At 38.4% G+C, this 22,593-nt stretch overlaps 1 protein-coding gene across 1 annotated transcript; it reads right to left on the reverse strand.

Moving 5' to 3' along the window:
- Window positions 1-12,111: 12,111 nt before the first annotated feature.
- On the reverse strand, window positions 12,112-16,620 carry PRR27 (proline rich 27). Its single transcript, XM_086407324.1, has 2 exons — window positions 16,570-16,620; window positions 12,112-12,726 (listed from the first exon to the last, which is right to left on the reverse strand). The coding sequence occupies exons 1-2, from the start codon at window positions 16,615-16,617 to the stop codon at window positions 12,112-12,114; spliced, it is 663 nt and encodes a 220-aa protein (XP_086263450.1). The 5' UTR covers window positions 16,618-16,620.
- Window positions 16,621-22,593: the final 5,973 nt, after the last annotated feature.

Consider the following 22,593-nt stretch of genomic DNA (forward strand, 5'->3'; position numbering starts at 1 on the left):
TCTGTATCTGGTGAAATTGAATATGTGAGGGAGAGGGACCATCTGCCTGACCTTTACTGTTTATTAAGTCACACCAATATAAAAGACCATTTGAAAGATAAGGCGATCTAGTGGTATCCCTTGCAGTGAGAATCTGTTAAAATCTAGACGTATATATATATTTTTAAAATGGGACACACTTTAGAATGTTAAATGCTAGAGGAATTTTAGATGCCAACTCAGAAGCTTACAAAATAATCCCTCCATCCCTGTGATAGCATTATGAAGTATATCTAACTTCCATAAAAATTCTACTAAGAAGGGCATGGACTAAAGTCATTTGTGGCAACAAAGGATGATTTTCGCAAGGGATATACCAGGGAGATTAAAGTTTAGTACAAGGAAAATAAATGTGACTACAGAACCAATAATGACATTCACAAACAGGAACAGAGTCATGCTGTTTGTCAATCACTGCAAAACCAAGGGAAACAAAGGCATGGGAAAGAGTCAGGAGGGAGTCAAGAGTTCACCTTAGATAAACAGTGGCTTATTCAAAGTGTCCTGTGAACAGAGCTGACATTTGGTTCACTAAAGCTTAAAAGTGCAGGCCAGGGGCCAGGCACCTGTGTACATATGAAAAGGCATAGCTATAAGTTGTCTTTTTTTCACTTGTTTATGCGCTTGGGCAATTTCAAGAGCCAGAATTTTTTTTCACCTATGAGTTCTCCTTATCAGCTGCTCCCTGATGCCAGAATTTTCTCCAAGAGTGTGATTTCATTTTTATTACAACTTGTGAACGCTGTTCAAATGCAGCCAAAGTTTTGAGCTCTTTTAAATGCTACTCTTTGACAAAGAATGCTTAAACATTTACCTAAATGAGTACGTGCTAAGGATTTAGATTTTCAGAAGGTTAGAGATGGAAGGGCAGGTTGCCTTCAGAGAGAAGTGGTTGGGAAAGGTCACTCATATTGCTAAGGTGTCTTTGAAAGACCAGGTTTAGATAGGAATAGAATAGGATGAGAGTGAACATATGTTAGGTTAGAAGGGAATAGGTTTATGAGCCTACAGACAATAAAGACATTTGACTATTTTATAATTATTCTGGAAGATGGCATCATTAAAAATTGTCCTTTGTGTATTGTCATTTTCTTAACCCTACAGTTCAGTTCAGTTCAGTCACTCAGTTGTGACCAACTCTTTACGACTCCATGAACTGCAGCACTCCAGGCCTCCCTGTCCATCACAAACTTCTGGAGTTTACTCAAACTCATGTCCATTGAGTCAGTGATGCCATCCAACCATCTCATCCTCTGTCATCCACTTCTCCTCCTGCCCTTAATCTTTCCCAGCATCATGGTCTTTTCAAATGAGTCATTTCTTTGCATCAGGTGGCCAAAGTATTAGCGTTTAAGCTTCAACATCAGTCCTTCCAATGAACACCCAGGACTGATCTCCTTTAGGATGCACTGGTTGGATCTCCTTGCAGTCCAAGGGACTCTCAAGAGTCTTCTCCAACATCACAGTTCAAAAGCACCAATTCTTCAGGGCTCATCTTTCTTTATAGTCCAGCTCTCACATCCATACATGACTACTGGAAAAACCATAGTCTTGACTAGATGGACCTTTGTTGACAAAGTAATGTCTCTGCTTTTTAATATGCTATCTAGATTGGTTATAACTTTCCTTCCAAGGAGTAAGCGTCTTTTAATTTCATGGCTGCAATCACCATCTGCAGTAATTTTGGAGCCCAAAAAAATAGTCAGCCACTATTTTCAATGTGTCCCCATCTATTTGCCATGAAGTGATGGGACCGGATGCCATGATCTTAGTTTTCTGAATGTTGAGCTCTTAACCCTTCGGATTGCTAAAAAGCACCTATCCTGAGATAAGCATCATTTCATTCTAAATTAGGCAAATAAATGCCAACTATTTATATTACTGTGTCTTGATGTGTAATTTAGGTGTATGGAGGATTTGTAGGGCATCTTAGAGAAACAACTGAGATAATTGAATGTCTGGGAAATTGATTTTTTTATGTAGGGTAAAGGACTTAAATCTTTTGGTTTGTGTTAAATAGGACCACATAGGATCACGGATTATTGTAAATATTAGAAATTATATTGCACAAAATTAAAGTGGTGGCATGTACCTCTTCTCCATATATATCACCCTACTTAAAGTCTGAAGCTTACTTTTGATATTTTTCTAGAGCCATCATTGTAGGCTTTATTTCCTTTCTTCAGGAAGAATTTGTAATACAATAGAGCTTATAATGAGGTGGCAGGGATTGAAATTAGACAATACAAAATACATTTCATATCTTTTAATGTGAAAATTCATTTGCATCTATGAACATTTAATAACACTATTGGATGGAAATGAAAGGATATGCAGATCCTACTTGAATCCCCTTATCATGTGCATTGTCCTGATTTTCCTTTGTATTTGAGTGAATCTACTCTTTTCCATAATTATTTGATGATTTTAGCCACAATTACAACCAACTAATCATAACACTGCTTCTTTACTATCAGGCATGACTCATTTCCTTGCAGAAAAACTTACTTAATTTCACTGCAGTTTTTTCCCTAGCTCTATTGAAACCATCCTAAAAATTCAAAATTTCAAATCCTAAAAGATGATGCTGTGAAAGAGCTACACTCAATATGCCAGCAAATTTGGAAAACTCAGCAGTGGCCACAGGACTGGAAAAGGTCAGTTTTTATTCCAATTCCAAAGAAAGGCAATGCCAAAGAATGCTCAAACTACCGCACAATTGCACTCATCTCACACACTAGTAAAGTAATGCTCAAAATTCTCCAAGCCAGGCTTCAGCAGTAAGCGAACCATGAACTTCTAGATGTTCAAGCTGGTTTTTAAAAAGCAGAGACATTACTTTGTCAACAAAGGTCCGTCTAGTCAAAACTATGGTTTTTCCAGTAGTCATGTATGGATGTGAGAGTTGGACTATAAAGACAGATGAGCGCTGAAGAATCGATGCTTTTGAAGTGTGGTGTTGGAGAAGACTCTTGAGAGTCCCTTGGACTGCAAGGCGATCCAACCAGTCCATCCTAAAGGAGATCAGTCCTGGGTGTTCATTGGAAGGACTGATGTTGAAGCTGAAACTCCAGTACTTTGGCTATCTGATGCAAAGAGCTGACTCATTTGAAAAGACCATGATGCTGGGAAAGATTGAGGGCAGGAGGAGAAGGGGATGATAGAGGATGAGATGGTTTGATGGCATGATCGACTCGATGGACATAGGTTTCGGTGGACTCCAGGAGTTAGTAATGGACAGGGAGGCCTGGCGTGCTGAATTCATGGGGTCGCAAAGAGCCGGACATGACGCAGTGACTGAACTGAACTGAACCCCTGTGTTCAGGCTTTGTTACTGGATGATTTAGAGGTCTGGCATCTGGGCTACAATAACTTAACTGTATCAATTCTTTTAGATATTATGATTTTAGAGACAACAAATTTTTAAAGGGTTGAGATTATTATGCAGCTATTTTTTCAACAGCTGAAAGTTTGTCCTAAAGTGGTTAAGTGGCTAATGTCCTGAAGCTAACAGTTGTTATAGCCGGGACCCTGACTTAGGATGCAGTGTTTCTGTTAACTAGTACTCTGTGAATCATCCTTAACTACTTCCTGAAGTCAAAATTCTACTGATGTCAAAGTTTGTGTTTTATTTGGCCCCAACGAATCAAAACTTCAAAACTTTTTCTTAGCTTTTGAATTTTCCAGGCTACTGGTAACCTGTATCATCACACTAGCAGCCAGTCCATGCTTCCTGCCATCACCTTTCCACAAGCCAAGGGACATGGTTCCAGGGTCCTCTGTCTTCAGTTTTCCTTCCTCTCTTTGTAAGTAGTCCCAGGTGAGTTTTTAAATATGTTAACCTATTCCTCATTTTTTTAAAAAATGAAAGTCTTGTTTTTAGTATGTTTTGCTATGTTTCTTTTAATTGAAGTATAACGGATATATTATAGAAGTTACAGGTGTATTGTGATTTATGCTTTAAAAAATATTATATTAACTGTATTCCCTGTGTTGCAAGATATAACCTTGTAGCTTATTTTATACATAAAAGTTTGTACCCCTTAATCTACTCCTTAAGTTCCTTTCTTTCTGCTTCATGTAGGGCCAATTCTGTTTGTAGGATCTCAGCCTTTTTCATTTTCTTTCTCTTGATTTTCAGATTCAAACCGACTTCACTAGAATCTGACTTATAAGGATATATATATTTAAACATACAGAGTTATGAGTTTGCCAAAGGTTTTATTCATTGCTCAAATACCTTCCTTCCCATGTCTGAGTAGGGTGATTTAACAAGGAGTTATTCTCTCATCAACTTGATATCTAACTCCAATCTGAATTCTGTCTATTGCCTCTGGGGCCTCCCCAAGAGGTTTCTTTGTTCTAATATTTGGAACCTTTGAATGTTAACTTATTTGGCAAAAAAGAAAAAAAAAAAAAAAGCATCTTTGAGAGATGTGATTAAGTTTAGAGTTCAAAAATGGAGAGATTATACTGTATTACCTGGGTGGGCCCTGAATGCAATCTTTAGTTGTGTCCGGCTCTTTGTGATCCCATGGACTGTTGCCTGCGAAGCGCCTCTGTCCCTTGACTTTTCCAGGCAAGAATACTGGAGTGAGTTGACATTTCCTCCTCCAGGGGGACTTCCTGAGCCAGGGACTGAACTTGGGTTTCCTGTGTCTCCTGCATTGGCAGGCAGATTCTTTGCCACTGAGCCACCTGGGAAGCCCCAAATGCAATCACATATACCTTTTAAAGGTAAGATTTGAAAACATACATGGGAGAAAATACTGTAAAAAATAATCAGACAGAGGCTTGATGCTTTATTCCCTGAAGATTAGAATGATGCAGCCACAAGTTATGAGATGCTAATAGCTATAGAAAGAAACTGGGAGGGTCACAGCTCCCCAAAAGCATATCAAGGGACCATTGACCCTGTGACATATTAATTTCAGCCCAGTCAACTTGATTTTGGACCTCCTGAAATGTGAGGGAATGAATTATTTATTTATTACAAAGCCACCAACTTTGTAATTTGTTGCAATAACCAAAAGAAACTAGCACACTTATGCTTAATTTCATGTTAGTTTGTATTATTTTATAATTTCCAGTAAAGTTCTAACTCTGTTTCCTTGGTATGCTTTCTCATTCTGCCTCTGATACATTTCAGCTGTGTAATCTTGGCAAATCATTTATCTTCTCTGTTATTCAGTTGCCTAACATTTAAATGGGGATAATAATTGTATATACTTGCAGGGTTTTTATAAGGGCTTAATAAACTTATATTGTTGGAAGCTTAGAACAGTGTCTAGAACTGCGAAGTACTATGTAAATTGATGGTAGATAAATGTTTAAAAAGTAGGTGAAACATTTTAGGGGAAGGTAAATGGGGAGATAGCCATGGAATGATGCTTGTCTCCTCTTTATGTTTTGTTGAAAGTTTTACTTTTGTTTTAAGTTCAAAGGATTTGTTAACTAAAGAAACCACTCATCACACATAATAAGCAATTTTAATATTTAATAGAGGATTATTGGACTTAATTTAAATACACAGTCATTACAAGTAAAGAAACAGATGCAATAGAGAAAAGTAACAGCACATACATCACCAAATGGAGCTGAATGACATACAGAGTTAAATAGCATTGGGAAGTCCCTTGTTCACAGCAATCTGGAGCCCTAGTTGGGAAACTGCTGGAGTCCAACTCCAGCAACCAGGGATTCAACCTGAAGAGATGACTGTGTCGGCCAATGAGACAGCCTCTCAGTTTTCTATGGACTGCCTGTTTATTTCAAGTTTAAGATTCTCTTTTATACTTTTACAAAAACATTCGGCCAGAGCTTTGACATTTTCAGTTCCCCCTCTCCCAGATTTATTATCTCCATAAATCATTGTTGCTTTTCAAACAGAGTTCCTGCTTCAGTGATTCTCTTGGAATCAGCCTTATCATCTATTATCTACTTCCTCTAATGTGTCCTATAGTTAACTTGTGATTACATTGTAACTCATGCTACATTCCTCAGTTTACTACTTATCTTCCTAAATCCTGTTTGCCTGTAATATCCTGAGCTCGATATCTCTTAAAAAAGCTTCTAGCTATAGCGTCTCTAAAAATTCCTAACTTCTATAAGCTATAGTAAAATATGCTAACTTTACAACATTCCTTAAATCTTTAACTTCTAACTATTTTAATTATTTCTAAGCCTAAATTCAATAAACTCCTTTGCCATAAACATTCTCCTCACAAATAGGCTTCAGATATCAATCCCTCCCATGGCCTCAAGCTATGGCCTATGTGCTCATCCTGGATCACTCTTTTGTGAAAGTCCTTGAACAAATGTCAATGATCAACTTTATGAATTATTTTCTGAGCAATGCTGCAGAAGGCTTTGTGCCTTCTCATGCTCTTCTCAAGACCAATAAGCACCTTAATATTCCTTTTCAGTCAACTCAGCTGAGGAGAGGAAAAGACAAGTCAGAATTACAAGGCCTAACTCCTTCATCCCGGGATCCGTGCCTGCGGAATGAGGAGAGGGGGCTGGGGACCATGCCTCCATTTTGTCAGTAATGCCTAACACGGCTCCCGACAGGAAAGGGTCCCAGGCAGTGCATCCATCCCATGGGTGAGACTTTGGATTGCAATTTCAAGAGCTCCCACTTATTACCCCAGGCCACAAAGTGTTGTCTTTACCAGATAGTGCACAAAAATGCAGCTCTGGTTTTACTTTAATCTTTTTAAAATACTGTGTTTCACTCTGTAAGTCAAAGGATTTCATTAGACCCCTGGGGGATTGGCCAGACCCTCAGGGACTCAAATTTCAAGACCTATTCCCTTTCTTATCTAAAGTACCACTTGATTTGCTGTGCTTACAGATAGGCATGGAATCCAGACAGTGTCCAGACAGGTCAGAAGTAAGTCAGGTCTCCTACTTCTGAAGCCTGAACAAGACTTCCTCCATTTTAATTTCCTTAACAAAATCCTTTCTGTTTACTTTCAGAAGAAACAAATTGGAAACACAAAATAAAAAAATTCTTTTTTTGTTGTATTTTTTATATAGGGTTTATTCAAAAGAAAAGCACATATTGCCATCAGATGTTTAAATCTCTGACAATTATTATTTACATAGTTAAGAAGTAACCTTTTAAAATTGTGAATTGGAAAAAAAAACCATAAATATAATTTCTATATAAATTAAATCCAATGAAAAAAATCACAAACAAACCTGTATGGTGAGACTGATTATTTAAATGTTTTTTATTGAAATATATTTTTAATGTAACAGAATGGTAGTTTTTGAAAAGAAAATAAATTTTTTTAGCTTTCAGTGATTCTTGTTCCAATTATTCCTGAAAAAGAAAGATAACATATTAGTTTTGTATAAAAAGTATCAAATGGCTATAGAAAATTCCTCTTATTGCATTATGATTTTAACAGTAAGGGACTATATTGAATGGTTATCTATAAATCCATGCTACTATTAGAAGTTACATTTAAGAGATTCAAGTTTGTTTTCCTCTATCTTCTTATAGCTATTATGCATTCTCATAACAATTTTAAAATGCAATGTTAATTCAATGTTATGATTTATTTGCATGCATGCATATATTACATAGAGTATTTTGTGTGGGAGTGTTGGGATCAGATCACCAATCTCCTGATACTGAATGACTTGAAGTAGAATTCCTTCTCTGTCTTAAAATACTTTTGTAGAAAAGTAGTACTCTTTCTTTTACCTGTTATGAATTGTCATTAATATAGTAAGGAAAGAAATATAAATATTTATTGAAAATATGAAAGTATTAAATTTGTATTAAACCAATACAATATTGTAAAGTAATTAACCTCCAACTAAAATAAATAAATTTATATTTAAAAAATAAATAAAATAAAAAAAATTTTGGAATATCTTGAACTAATTCACTAATAAATACTCTTTTATCTTATATAATAGTAAAATAAAAACCTCAAAGAATATGACAGTAGAAAAGGTTTAACTCAATATTTAAGCCTTAAATTTGTTTTGTAATAGCTTCTGTTAAGAGGCATCATCAACAATAGTAAAAGCTATCAAATTAGGTCTTCAATTCTACTGTAAGCACTGATGTCATCTTAGCAGAAATCCTGATGTGGTTAACAGTCAAATAAAGCCTTGCCATTTTCCTGTCTAGCGAATATTTATAACAGTCAAATTAGAAAAGATTTATGAAAGGATAAAAGAATGAGGTCACAATAAAGGATAGAAATGGTATGGACATAACAGAAGCAGAAAATATTAAGAAGCAGTGGCAAGAATACTCAGAAGAACTATACAAAAAAGACTATAATGACCCAGATAACCATAATGGTGTGATCACTCACCAAGAGCCAGACACGTGGAGTGTGAAGTCAAGTGGGCCTTAGGAAGCATCATTACAAACAAAACTAGTGGAGGTGATGGAATTCCAGCTGAGCTATTTTAAGTCCTAAAAGATGATGCTGTGAAAGTGCTGCACTCAATATGCCAGCAAATTTGGAAAACTCAGCAGTGGCCACAAGACTGGAAAACGTCAGTTTTCATTACAATCCTAAAGAAAGGCAATGCCAAAGAATGCTCAAATTACCACGTAATTGCACTCATCTGATACTCTAGCAAAGTAATACTGAAACTTCTCCAAGTTAGGCTTCAACAGTACATGAACTGGGAAGTTTCAGATGTTCAAGCTGGATTTAGAAAAGGCAGAGGAACCAGAGGTCAAATTGAAAACATGTGCTGGATCATCGAAAAAGCAAGAGATTTCCAGAAAAACATCTATTTCTGCTTTATTGAATATGCCAAAGCCTTTGACTGTGTGGATCACCACAAACTGTGGAAATTCTGAAAGAGATGGGTATACCAGACCACCTTACCTGCCTCCTGAGAAATCTGTATGCAGGTCAAGAAGCAACAGTTAGAACTGGACATGGAACAGCAGACTGGTTCCAAATTGGGAAAGGAGTATGTCAAGGCTGTATATTGTCACTCTGCTTATTTAACTTATATGCAGAGTACATCATGCAAAATGCTGGGCTGGATGAAGCACAAGCTGGAATCAAGATTTCCAGGAGAAATATCAATAACCTCAGATATGCAGATGACACCACTCGTATGGCAGAAAGTGAAGAACTAAGGAGCCTTGTGATGAAAGTGAAAAAGGAGAGTGAAAAAGCTGGCTTAAAACTCAAAATTCAAAAAACTAAGATCATGACATCCAGTCCCATCACTTGATGGCAAATAGATGGGGAAACAATGGACACAGTGACAGACTTTATTTTCTTAGGCTCCAAAATCACTGCAGATGTTGATTTCAGCCATGAAGTTAAAAGGTGCTTGCTCCTTGGAAGAAAATTTATGACAAACCTAGACAGCATATTAAAAGGCAGAGAAATTACTTTGCTGACAAAGGTCCATCTAGTCAAAGTTATGATTTTTCCAATAGCCATGTATGGATGTGAGAGTAAGACCATAAAAAAGCTGAGTTGCTGAAGAATTGATGCTTTTAAACCGTTGTGTTGGAGCAGACACTTGAGCGTCCTTTGGACTGCAAGGAGATCCAACCAGTCCATCCTAAAGGAGACCAGTCCTGAGTGTTCATTGAAAGGACTGATGTTGAAGCTGATACTCCAATACTTTGGCCTCCTGATGCGAAGAGCTGACTCATTTGAAAAGACCCTAATGCTGGGAAGGAGCCTGGAAAAATCCCATGGACAGAGGAGCCTGGTAGGTTGCAGTCCATGGGGTCGCTAGGAGTTGGACATGACTGAGCGACTTCACCTTCACTTTTCACTTTCATGCATTGGAGAAGGAAATGGCAACCCACTCCAGTGTTCTTTCCTGGAGAATCCCAGGGACGGGGAGCCTGGTGGGCTGCTGTTTATGGGGTCGCACAGAGTCAGACAAGACTGAAGTGACTTAGCATAGCATAGCATGCTTATAACAGCGTTATTTACAATAGCCAAGATATGGAAGCAAGGTACATGTCCATCAATAGATGAATAAATAAGGAAGGTGTGATTACCTGTATGTATATACACAATGGAATATTAGTCAGCCATGGACTGTAGCCCACCAGGGTCCTCTGTCCATGGAATTCTCCAGGTAAGAATACTGGCGTGGATAACCATTCCCTTCTCTAGGGGATCCTCCCATTCCAGGGAGTGAACATGGATCTCCTACATTGCAGGCACATTCTTCACCATCTGAGCCACCAGAGAAACCCCATATATATTGGTAGCTCGGTCATGTCTGACTCTTTGCGACCCCACAGACTGTAGCCTGTTGGCTTTTCTGTGTATGGGATTCTCCAGGCAAAAATACTGGAGTGGATTGCCATTCCCTCCATATATATACAAATATATACAAATACTAGTCAGCTATAACAAAGAACGAACTTTTGCCATTTGCAACAATGTGAATGGACCTACGAGTATTATGCTTAGTGAAATAAGTCAGACAGAGAAAGACAAAGTCTCTGTGTTATCAACTTATGTGGAATCTAAAAATTAAAACAAAATACTGTATATAACAAAACAAAAAAAGACAATTATGGAGCACAAACTAGTGGTTATTGGTGGGAAGAAGGAAGGTGGGAGGGAGAAGATAGGGGTATGGGATTAGGAGATACCAACTACTATGTATAAAATAGATAAGCAACAAGAATATACTGTACCACACAGGGCAGTATAGTCAATGTTTTGTAATAACTTTACATGGAATATAATCTTTAAAAATATCAAATCACAATGATGTATACCTAAAACTAATATAATATTGTAAATCAACTATAAGTCAATATAAATAAATAAATAGGTTATCCTGAGATATGATGATACCACCTCAGGTCAGGTCAAGAGCCATCTGAAAAGATGAAATGAAAAAGTATCTAGTGCTCAAAATGGCACAATATCTGGCAGGAAAAAACATTTTTATCACACATGCGTGCTAAGTCACTTCAGTTGTGTCTGACTCTTTGCAACCCTATGGATTGTAGCCTGTCAGACTCCCTGTCCATGAGATTCTTCAGGCAAGAATACTGGAGTGGGTTGCCATGCCCTCCTCCAGGGGATCTTCCTGACCCAGGGGTGGAACCTGCATCTCTTATGTCTCCTGCATTGGCAGGCAGGTTCTTTACCACTGGAACCACCTGGGAAGCCCTTGATCACACAGCCAGAGTAAAAAAGCTTAGTTTTCACAGGTCATATGGCTGAGCACTCAGAATGATTTGATCTCTGCAATGGGAAAAATTATCCTTAGATCAAAATGTTTCTCCATTCCTGTTTACTAAAGGCGAAAATCACACCAACCTAACGATATCCTAGAATAAATTCTTTCCCTCAATATCAGAAGCAAGGCAAGGCTGTCCATCTAATAAGTTTTATTGAATATTGAACTAAGCAATTTAAGCCAGTATTGTATGCAATATGTAACTGGATATAAATAAATGGTATAAATGGTATTCAGCTTGGAAGTTAAAATGTTCATCAACAAATGAATGGGTAAAAATTATGATATATCCATATAATGTAACATAACTTTGCAAAAAAAGAGACTGAACTATTGATATGCATAACTACATGGATAAATCTCAGAATAATTATGCTTAGTGACAGAATCCAGGCACAAAAGAGTATATACAGTATGATTCTGCTTATACAGCATCCCGGAAATTGCAAACCAATCTGTACTAACAGAAAATACATCAAGAACAAGAAAAAGGGGAGTGTGGGAATATTTAAAACAAACAAACAACAACAACAACAACAAAAACAGTAGGATACTTCCAGCTATTGTGAATATAGTCTTATCTTGGTGTTTTTTTTCATTGCTGTTCTTCACTCACTAAGTCGTATCGGACTCTTTGCAACCGCTTGAACTGCAGCAAGCTAGTCTTTCCCTGTCCTTTACTCTCTCTGAGTTTGTTCAAGCTCATGTCCATTGAGTCAGCAGTGCCAACAAACCATGGGTGTGTATATACATGCCCAAACTTATCGAAGTATACGTTTTTAGTATTGGTAGTTTTTTTAATATCCTATCTCAAAAAAGCTGTTCAAAATATCTCAGTGGATATATGTTTGTTTATAGAGAGACTGTTTCTTTCCTGCTACTATAAATCTCATGCATCACAGGACTAAGACTGAGGCCACTTACCTGGTCAAAAGAAATAGAGGACTGAGGTTCTGGGGCAGCGAGGGCATCTGCTGCAGGCTCGGCTTCATCAGGCTCTGTGATAGTAAGTGGTTGGACATCTGGGACAGTATGTGGGGGTGTAGTAGGTGGGACAAGAATCTCAACTATATATGTATTTGCAGAAGGTGCAGCTTCATTAGGTGAGTATAAAGGTCCTATAGGTCTACTTGAGACAGGAACAAGGCGGAAAACCCCAGTAGGAGGAAGTTGACCGGAAAAAGGAGATATGGGAAGACCAGCAATACTGTAGAGGGGAGCTCCAAGAGCAGTGAAAACCAGGGGATTTGAGGGTACTGCTGTATCAGGATCAGGATTCCCAGGGTCATTGGGGAGGTTAGTCTTTGTAAGATAGACAGGATGAGTGAAATCTCTGTCTGGCATGGGACAAGGAATACTTGCAGATGGGTTAACTGGACAAGGAATACTTGCAGATGGGGTAACTGGGTAAGAAATACTTGCAGATGGGTTAACTGGGTAAGGACTGCCTATGTTGTCACTGTAATCCTAAAGGAGAGCAAAGTAGTCAATTAAAGATGATTACCTCCATCCTATCTCTATATTACTTATGACTGTGATGACATTTAATAAGATTATATTATATAATCTTTTGGGCTTATCACAAAATCCCCAGGGACTAAAGACTTTGCAATATAACTTCTCAATGAATGTAGATTGTTCCTCAATGGTTTGGGATACTTTGTCTTTCTTGATGGATTTTCAAAAACTTTTTAAAAGAATCAAATGAGTGGCTACTTTGTGCTGTCCATGTGCCACGTGTCCACGTGGATAGAACAGACAAGGTTTCTTTGCTTGTGCCAGGGTTGCTGTCTCCCAGGTAGGAAGCTTCTTTATTAAAATTTAATATTGTGTATAATATTCTTTCCAATTTTAGTGTCCATTCCTGAATTACTGAGTTAAAATACTTGCTCCTGGATCATGAAGGTAAGATGCATGATACACAAGCAATAGACATCCAGAGTGTTCACAGAGACAGACACATAACAGTGATTCATATTGTGATCAGGGAGTTCTAATTCTTATGATTAAAATCTTAATTCTTGTAAGAAATTAAAAGTAGTATCCCATATTGTTTTCATTTTTAAAATTATTTTCCATTCCTTTGCCATATGTCTAATGGTATTTGGTTAAAACTGTACACATCTGGATCATATGTCTTGGCTTTTCCTTGATAGATTGTTGTGTTGATCTACTGCATACTTGTGGGTAGATATTACTGTTATTTTCTTAACACTCTCCTGTCATCAGAATTAAGGCAAAAATGACACAGAACTAAACAAAAATTCTAATGGCAGTAAAAGGGATACTTTGAGTATTTGCTGCACAGAAGTCACCTAACAATTTGGGACATACTCCTCCTGCTAGTAATTCCTAGATCACGCTTTCTTCTGCTATGCTTTCATATAGGCAAAATCTTCTCAGATTCATCATTTATTTTGTTGAAGTAAACTCATTACAATATTGTTATAAAATCTTGTCAAAGCGTGAGGAGGAAACCTGGGCATAGCAAAACTTATATCCACTATAAAGGGGATATACTTGCTTAATGCTTCTGTTCATTGAAAAGAAATAAAATTCTTACAGTAAATATGTCGAGCACAAATATATTTATACTTAATAAACATTTTTCTATCAAATATGAGTTTAATAGGATTGATATTTTAACAGCAATATTAGTCACAAAATTGCATACAAAAAATCAGAGAGTTTTAAAATGTAAAATATACTTCAAGGTAGAAACAAATACATTTCTGTGCATGTTAGTCACTCAGTCATGTACAACTCTTTGCAATTCCATGGACTGTAGCCCACCAGGCTCCTCTGTCCATGGATTTCTCTAGGCAAGAATACTGGAGTGGGTTTCCTTTTCCTCCGAAATACATTTATACATAGATGAAAAAAAAAGTTTTACCTCATCAATAAAGCGGAAGCATTTCTAAAACAAAGGAAGAAGTTAATTCACTATGGTTATTCATTATGGAGTTCCAGAAAGATAAGAAAGGAGAGATAATAAAGACTTTTTAAGTGAAAAATTCAAATAAATACAGGAAAACAGCAGAATGGGAAAGACTAGAGATCTCTTCAAGAAAGTTGGAGATATCAAGGGAACATTTCATGCAAATATGGGTACAATAAAGGACAGAAGCAGCAAGGACCTAAGAGAAGCTGAAGAGATTAAGAAGAGGTGGGAAGAATACACAGAAAACTATACAAAAAAGGTCTTCATGACCTTGATAACCATGATGGTGTGATCACTTACCTAAAGCCAGACATGCTGAAGTGTGAAGTCAAGAGGGCCTTAGGAAGAATTAGTAAGAACAAAGGTAGAGGAGGTGATGGAATTCCAGCTGAGCTAGTTCAAGTCCTAAAAGATGATGCTGTGAAAGTGCTGCACTCAATATGCCAGCAAATTTGAAAGGCTCAGCAGTGGCCACAGGATTGGAAAAGGTGTTTTCATTCCAATACCAAAGAAAGGCAATGCCAGAGAATGTTCAAACTACTATACAATTGTGCTTATTTCACATGCTAGCAAGATAATGCTCAAAATCCTTCAAGCTAAGCTTCAACAGTATGTGAACTAAGAACTTTTAGATGTACAAGCTGGATTTAGAAAAAGCACAAGAACTGGAGATCAAATTGCCAACATCTTCTGGATCATAGAAAAAGCAAGGCAATTCCAAAATAATGTCTGCTTTTGCTTCATTGACTATGCTAAAGCTTTTGACTGTGTGGAGCAGAGCAAACTGTGGAAAATTCCTAAAGAGAGGGCAATACCAGACCACCTTACCTGTCTCCTGAGAAACTTTTAGGCAGATCAAGAAGCAACAGTTAGAACTGAGCATGGAACAGTGGACTGATTCAAAATTGGAAAAGTAGTATATCAAGGCTGTATATTGTCACCCTGCTTATTTACCTTTATGCAGATTGGAGTTGCTCAGTCGTGTCCGACTCTGCGACCCCATGGACTGTAGCCTACCAGGCTCCTCTCTCCATGGGATTTTTCCAGGCAATAGTACTGGAGTGGGTTTCCTTCTCCAGGGGATCTTCCGGACCCAGGTATTGAATCCAGGTCTCCTGCATTGTAGACAGACGCTTTACCGTCTGAGCCACCAGGGAAGACATATGAAATGCCAGGATGGATGAAGCACAAGCTGGAATCAAGATTGCTGGGAGAAATATCAACAACTTCAGATGTGCATATGATGCCACTATGACAGCAGAAAGCAAGGAGGAACTAAAGAGCCTCTTGATTAATATAAAAGAGGAGAGAGAAAAAGTTGGCTTAAAGCGCAACATTGAAAAAACTAAGATCATGGCATCTGGTCCCGTCTGTTCATGGCAGATAGGCAGGGAAACAATAGAAACCATGACAGACTTTATTTTCTTGGGCTACAAAATCACTGGAAAGTGACTGTAGTCACAAAATTAATAGATGCTTGCTTCTTGGAAGAAAAGCTATGACCAACCTAGATAGCATATTAGAAAGCAGAGACATCACTTTGCCGACAAAGGTCCGTATAGTAAAAGCTATGGTTTTTCCAGTATTCATGTATGGATGGGAGAGTTGGACCATAAAGAAGGGTGAGAGTTGGAGAACTGATACTTTTGAATTGTGGTGTTGGAGAAGACTCTTGAGAGTTTCCTGGACTGCAAGTCGATCCAATCAGTTAATCCTAAAGAAATTAACCCTGAATATTTACTGGAAGAACTGATGCTGAAACTGAAGCTCCAATGCTTTGGCCGCCTAATGCAAAGAACCAACTCATTGAAAAAGACCCTGATGCTGGAAAAGATTGAAGGCAGGAGAAGGGGCTAACACAGGATGAGATGGTTGGATGCCATCACCAACTCAATGGACATGAGTTTGAGCAAACTCTGGGAGATAGTGAGAGAAGCTGGAGTGCTGCAGTCCATGGGGTCATAGAGTCAGACATAGTGACTGAAAAACAACAACTACATCAGACCTCCAGCAATGGGACTTCACTTCCAGAGGAAGCCTAATCCAGTTTTGTATAATTTGAAAATGTAAACTATTAAGATCATCTGCCTGGAATTCTGGTTCCCTATAATTTTATTCTCCGCCAACCCACTGCCTTTCTGAATTCACTTCTTTTCCTTACTGCTTATTCATTTTCAGATTACACAACTTTTATTATTTTGGCATCTGAAAATTTCTTTTGAAAAGTTTGGCACAGTAAACTGCATACTCATTAACATGTCTATGCATCATTATCAACACTATAACTACAATATACAATTGTAGAATAGCTGTCTACACTTATTTGATGATTATACTATTGCTGCAATTTTAAAAGTCCATTTACTTACCCTTGCAAAAGAAACATACATGAGGCAGGCCCAAAGGAGAAACTTCATGTTGGTTGACCCTACGAACATTAATGTTATAAATTGATTGTTTCAGAAAACATACAATATATTTCATATTTTTCTTCTTTAGAATAATAAAAGTATCTATGGCTTTATTAGTCTGACAGAATGGGAAAGACTAGAGAGCTCTTCAAGAAAATTAGAGATACCAAGGGAACACTTCATGCAAAGACGGGCTCGATAAACGACAGAAATGGTATGGACCTAACAGAAGCAGAAGATATTAAGAAGAGGTGGCAAGAATACACAGGAGAACTGTATAAAAAATATCTTCATGACCCAGATAATCATGATGGTGTGATCACTCATCTAGAGCCAGACATCCTGGAATGTGAAGTCAGGTGGGTGTTAGAAAGCATCACTATGAGCAAAGCTAGTGGAGGTGATGGAATTCCAGTTGAGCTATTTCAAATCCTGAAAGATGATGCTGTGAAAGTGCTGCACTCAATATGCCAGCAAATTTGGAAAACTCAGCAGTGGCCACAGGACTGGAAAGGTCAGTTTTCATTCCAATCCCAAAGAGAGGCAATGCCAAAGAATGCTCAAACTACCGCACAATTGCACTCATCTCACACACTAGTAAAGTAATGCTCAAAATTCTCCAAGCCAGGCTTCAGCAATACGTGAAGTGTGAACTTCCAGATGTTCAAGCTAGTTTTAGAAAAGACAGAGGAACCAGAGATAAAATTGCCAACATCCACTAGATCATGGAAAAAGCAAGAGAGTTCCAGAAAAACATCTGTCTCTGCTTTATTGACTATGTCAAAGCCTTTGACTGTGTGGATCACAATAAACTGTGGAAAATTCTGAAAGAGATGGGAATACCAGACCACCTGACCTGCCTCTTGAGAAACCTATATGCAAGTCAGGAAGCAACAGTTAGAACTGGACATGGAACAACAGAATGGTTCCAAATAGAAAAGGAGTATGTCGAGGCTGTATATTGTCACCCTGCTTATTTAACTTCTATGCAGAGCATATCATGAGAAACACGGGGCTGGAAGAAGCACAAGCTGGAATCAAGATTGCTGGAGAAATATCAATAACCTCAGATATGCAGATGGTGATTGCAGCCATGAAATTAAAAGATGCTTACTCCTTCGAAGGAAAATTATGACCAACCTAGATGGCATATTCAAAAGCAGAGACATTACTTTGCCAACGAAGGTCCGTCTAGTTAAGGCTGTGGTTTTTCCAGCGGTCATGTATGGATGTGAGAGTTGGACTGTGAAGAAGGCTGAGCACCGAAGAATTGATGCTTTTGAACTGTGGTGTTGGAGAAGACTCTTGAGAGTCCCTTGGACTGCAAGGAGATCCAACCAGTCCATCTTAAAGGAGATCAGTCCTGGGTGTTCTTTGGAAGGACTGATGCTAAAGCTGAGACTCCAATACTTTGGCCACCTCATGCGAAGAGTTGAGTCATTGGAAAAGACCCTGATACTGGGAAAGATTGGAGGCAGGAGGAGAAGTGGATGGCAGAGGATGAGATGGCTGGATGGCATCACTGACTCGAAGGGCATGGCTTTTGGTGAACTCCGGGAGTTGGTGATGGACAGGGAAGCCTGAAATGCTGCAATTCATGGGGTCGCAAAGAGTTGGACACAACTGAGAGACTGAACTGAACTGAAAACTAAAAAAATAAAAACCTATCAATTCTCTGATTTGATTTTAAGTTACTTGCTTATTTCAGAACCATAAAAATAGCGAAGTTTAAATGTAATTCCAAAACGCACTTTGCAAATATGTATTAGGTGTGTGTGTACTGAATCACAGCAGTCACGTCTGACTCTGTTAGACGCTATGGACCTTGGCCAGCCAGGATCCTCTGTCCATGGGATTCTCTAAGTAAGAATATTGGAGTGGGTTGTCATGCCCTCCTCCAGGGAATCTTCCCAACCCAGGACCCAGGGATCAAATCTGCATTGGCAGGTGGGTTTTTTTTTTTACCAGTGCAGCCACCTGGGAAGACCAAATATGCACTACTTATCTGATTTTTTTGCATCACTTGGTAATTGCAGTGAAGGAATCTTATGCTTTATTTCATTTTAAGTATAGAATACAATTGAAAAACAAATTGTTTAAAAATTAACAGTATAGTCTCTCTTCTTATGTTCAGTTCAGTCGCTCAGGTATGTCCAACTCTGCCACCCCATGAACCGCAGCAAGCCAGGCCTCCCTGTGCATTACCAACTCCTGGAGTCCACCCAAACCCATGTCCATCGAGTTGGTGATGCCATCCAACCATCTCATCCTCTGTTGTCCCCTTCTCTTCCTGCCCTCAATTTTTCCCAGCATCAGGGTCTTTTCAAATGAGTCAGCTCTTCTCATCAGGTGGCCAAAGTATTGGAGTTCCAGCTTCAGCATCAGTCCTTCCAATGAACACCCAGGACTGATCTCCTTTAGGATGGACTGGTTGGATCTCCTTGCAGTCCAAGGGACTCTCAAGAGTCTTCTCCAACACCACAGTTCAAAAGCATCAATTCTTTGGCACTCAGCTTTCTTCACAGTCCAACTCTCAATCCATAATGACTACTGGAAAAACCATAGCCTTGACTAGACGGACCTTTATTGGCAAAGTAATGTCTCTGCTTTTTAATATGCTGTCTAGGTTGGTCATAGCTTTCCTTCCAAGGAGTAAGTGTCTTTTAACTTCATGGCTGCAATCACCATCTGCAGTGATTTTGGAGCCCCCAAAAATAAAGCCAGCCACTGTTTCCACTTTTTCCCCATGTATTTGCCATGAAAGGATGGGACTGGATGCCATGATCTTAGTTTTGTGAATGTTGAGCTTTAGGCCAACTTTTTCACTCTCCTCTTTCACTTTCATCAAGAGGCTAATTAGTTCTTCTTCACTTTCTGCCAGAAGGGTGGTGTTATCTGCATATCTGAGGTATTGATATTTCTGCCAGCAATCTTGATTCCAGCTTGTGCTTCCTCCAGCCCAGCGTTTCTCATGATGTACTCTGCATATAAGTTAATTAAGCAATATACAGCCTTGACGTACTCCTTTCTCAATTTGGAACCAGTCTATTGTTCCATGTCCTGTTCTAACTGTTGCTTCCTGATCTGCATACAGGTTTCTCAAGAGGCAGGTCAGGTGGTCTGGTATTCCCATCTCTTTCAGAATTTTCCACAGTTTATTGTGAGTGTTACAAATATTAATTACCTACCAAAATAATTATAATCATTAAAACTTAGAAGAGCCCCTCCATCCTGTGAATTTATTATTGACCACAGTATCTCCAGTTATACATAGTACTGAATAAGAAATGGCAATATGATATTGTTAGGTAGGTAGAATAGGGAAAAGGAATCCAAAATGGCGGTGGCTAAAAGACAAGGAAGGTCAAAGGAAGGTCCGAGGACCAGAGTGAAAACTTCAGGCAGAACAAACAGCACTCCTGGCTAAGCCCAATTTGCATAGGGCAGGCCCAGGTGGAGAAAAAAAACATATAAAAGGAGGAGCCAAAGCACTTTCTCACGGACTCTCTCCCGCGTGCATGCCCCCGCCCTCCCACCTCACTCTCTCTCTCTCCCTCCCTCTCCACGCACTCCTCCACTCTCTTATTTTCAAGTCTTGGATTCTCCTGCTATCTTCTAAATAAAATGGAGCTGTAACACTGATTTGCCTAAGAGCTGTAACATGGTTTGTCCAAGACCCGAGAGCTGTGACGCACCAAGGGCTTTAATGTCCATTGCTCCAAATCTTTGTTGTGACGAGACAAAGAACCAAGGAACATACACTCGTGTGACAATATCATACTGGTTGGCAGTGCTCAAGTAATCATCGGAGCAACATGAAGTTATTTAGCTTGATACACTCTTGAGTCATAATATTGGCTGCAGTGTTTATTCAGAGCAAGAGAATCCTTTCTTCAAGTGCATAATATTCTTTCTGTGGAGTCAATTAATACAAATCCCACTACTAAAATCCTCAAAGAAGAAACAAAAAGTGCTCATATACAAGCATAAAATATTTTCCTCATCTTATTCTGAGCTATAACATATGTCTGACATTCAGTAAAGAGAGTTACAAGATACACTGAAAGTCAAGAAAAAATTATGAAGATAAAAAGAAGCCATCAGACCAGAGTCAGTTATATAGATGTTGGAATTCTCCTTCAGGGGATCTTCCCAACCCAGGGATCAAACCCAGGTCTCCCACATTGCACGTGGATTCTTTACCATCTGAGCCGCCAGGGAAGCCCACGTGTAAACTTCATTGACCCTCTATTTCTGACTGTTACACTGAAAATTAGTATTATTAAGTCCATTACTTTGTGAGTCAACAAGTTAGGAAATCTGCAGATTATGTTTGACAGGTGGAAAGAATAGACATGAATAAACATGAGAGTACTCTTCTGTTATGTACAAGCTAATATCCACAAATGCTAGGTGACCAGAATACAGATAGAGCAGAACATATCTTGCTATTTTGTAATAATGGAAATAGGATACTTTATTCGTTGTTATTGACTGCTATGCTCTTGGAAATGTCAAGATGTTTAATTTACAAGAGAAATACTTAACAAAGATATGTCACTAACTATTGTTACCATAAGTATGCAATCCATCTCCAAAGTTTTGTAATGTGTTTTCCTGCTTTCATATGTTTTAAGTCTTTTTCAATTATAGGAGACCCTTTAGGTATCTATCTGTACCCATAATATAAACTTGCATCTAGATAGTGTTTGACAAATCCTTGAAGATTGTTTGTTGATTGAAAAAAGCAGCTACAATGAATACTGTGTTCCAGTTTAATCTGTGGTAATAAAATATTACCATCAGTCTTCCTTAATGACTCAGTGGTAAAGAATCCACCTGCCCATGCGGGGGACTCAGGTTGGGTTCCTGATCCTGGAAGATGCCTTGGAGAAGGAAATGGGAACCCTCTTCAGTATTCTTGCCTGGGAAATCCCATGATTAGAGAAGTCTGGCAGGCTACAGTCCATGCGGTCAGAAAGAGTCAGACACGACTTAGCGACTAAAACAACAAAACAAATAAAATATTAGGTGTGGAGTATACGGAATATATGGAATTCATTCAAGTGTCAGATAATGTTTTGATTACTGAGGACTTGATGTCTGCTTACACATTGCCACTGATATTGCTTACATTTTAATTTGGAAAGCCAACAAATATAGACAGGGTTTTAGAAGTCAACTGGGTATATCTGTTTAAATTTGGGGAACAGTAATTTAGAGCTGAATTTATCTAAATAATTAGGAGCTGATTTTAATCAGCCGATTGTATGTGGCAATTAAAATGTTTAAAGTGGACAATATGATTTAGGAAAAATATGTTGAAATTGAAAAGAAGTGGCTGTGGCCAGAGGCCTAGAGAGCATTGATATTTGTGTAGGAGAAAGAAATGGTGTATTTCCAGTAAGAAATAGCTAAATAAAGACAATTGTAAGAATCACCAGGACATAAATATCAATAGATCCAAATAGAATGTTGCCCCTGAAGACAACATATTTTTTTTTGCTAAAATTTCCTCATCCATAAGGTATAATAGTATTAAGAGTTATTAGTAATATAAGAGTATTGTTAATAGTTATAAAGATAATTGAAAGTGAAAGTGAAAGTGAAGTCGCTCAGTTGTGTCCGACTCTTTGCGACCCCATGGACTGTAGCCTACCAGGCTCCTCCATCCATGGGATTTTCCAGGCAGTAGTACTGGAGTGGATTGCCATTTCCTTCTCCAGGGGATCTTCCCAACCCAGGGATTGAACCCAGGTCTCCCACATTGTAGACAGATGCTTTACCATCTGAGCCACCAGGGAAGTCTGCACATAAGCTGTTCAATAAGTTTCAGATGTTATAATCATTTTTATTACTTTGCCCAGTGAACAACACTGAACAGGATAGAGTACAGGGAAATTTTAAAAAGCACCAGAGGAGCTATTAGTTTTGAACCAGAGAAAGATCACCACAGCCCTTGAGATTTGAAGGAGACAGTTA

This window comes from Bos grunniens, chromosome 6 (assembly GCF_055505025.1).
Source record: "Bos grunniens cultivar Pamir isolate PY7600 chromosome 6, Bosgru_T2T1.0, whole genome shotgun sequence".
In the NCBI taxonomy this organism is placed as follows: Eukaryota; Metazoa; Chordata; class Mammalia; order Artiodactyla; family Bovidae; genus Bos; species Bos grunniens.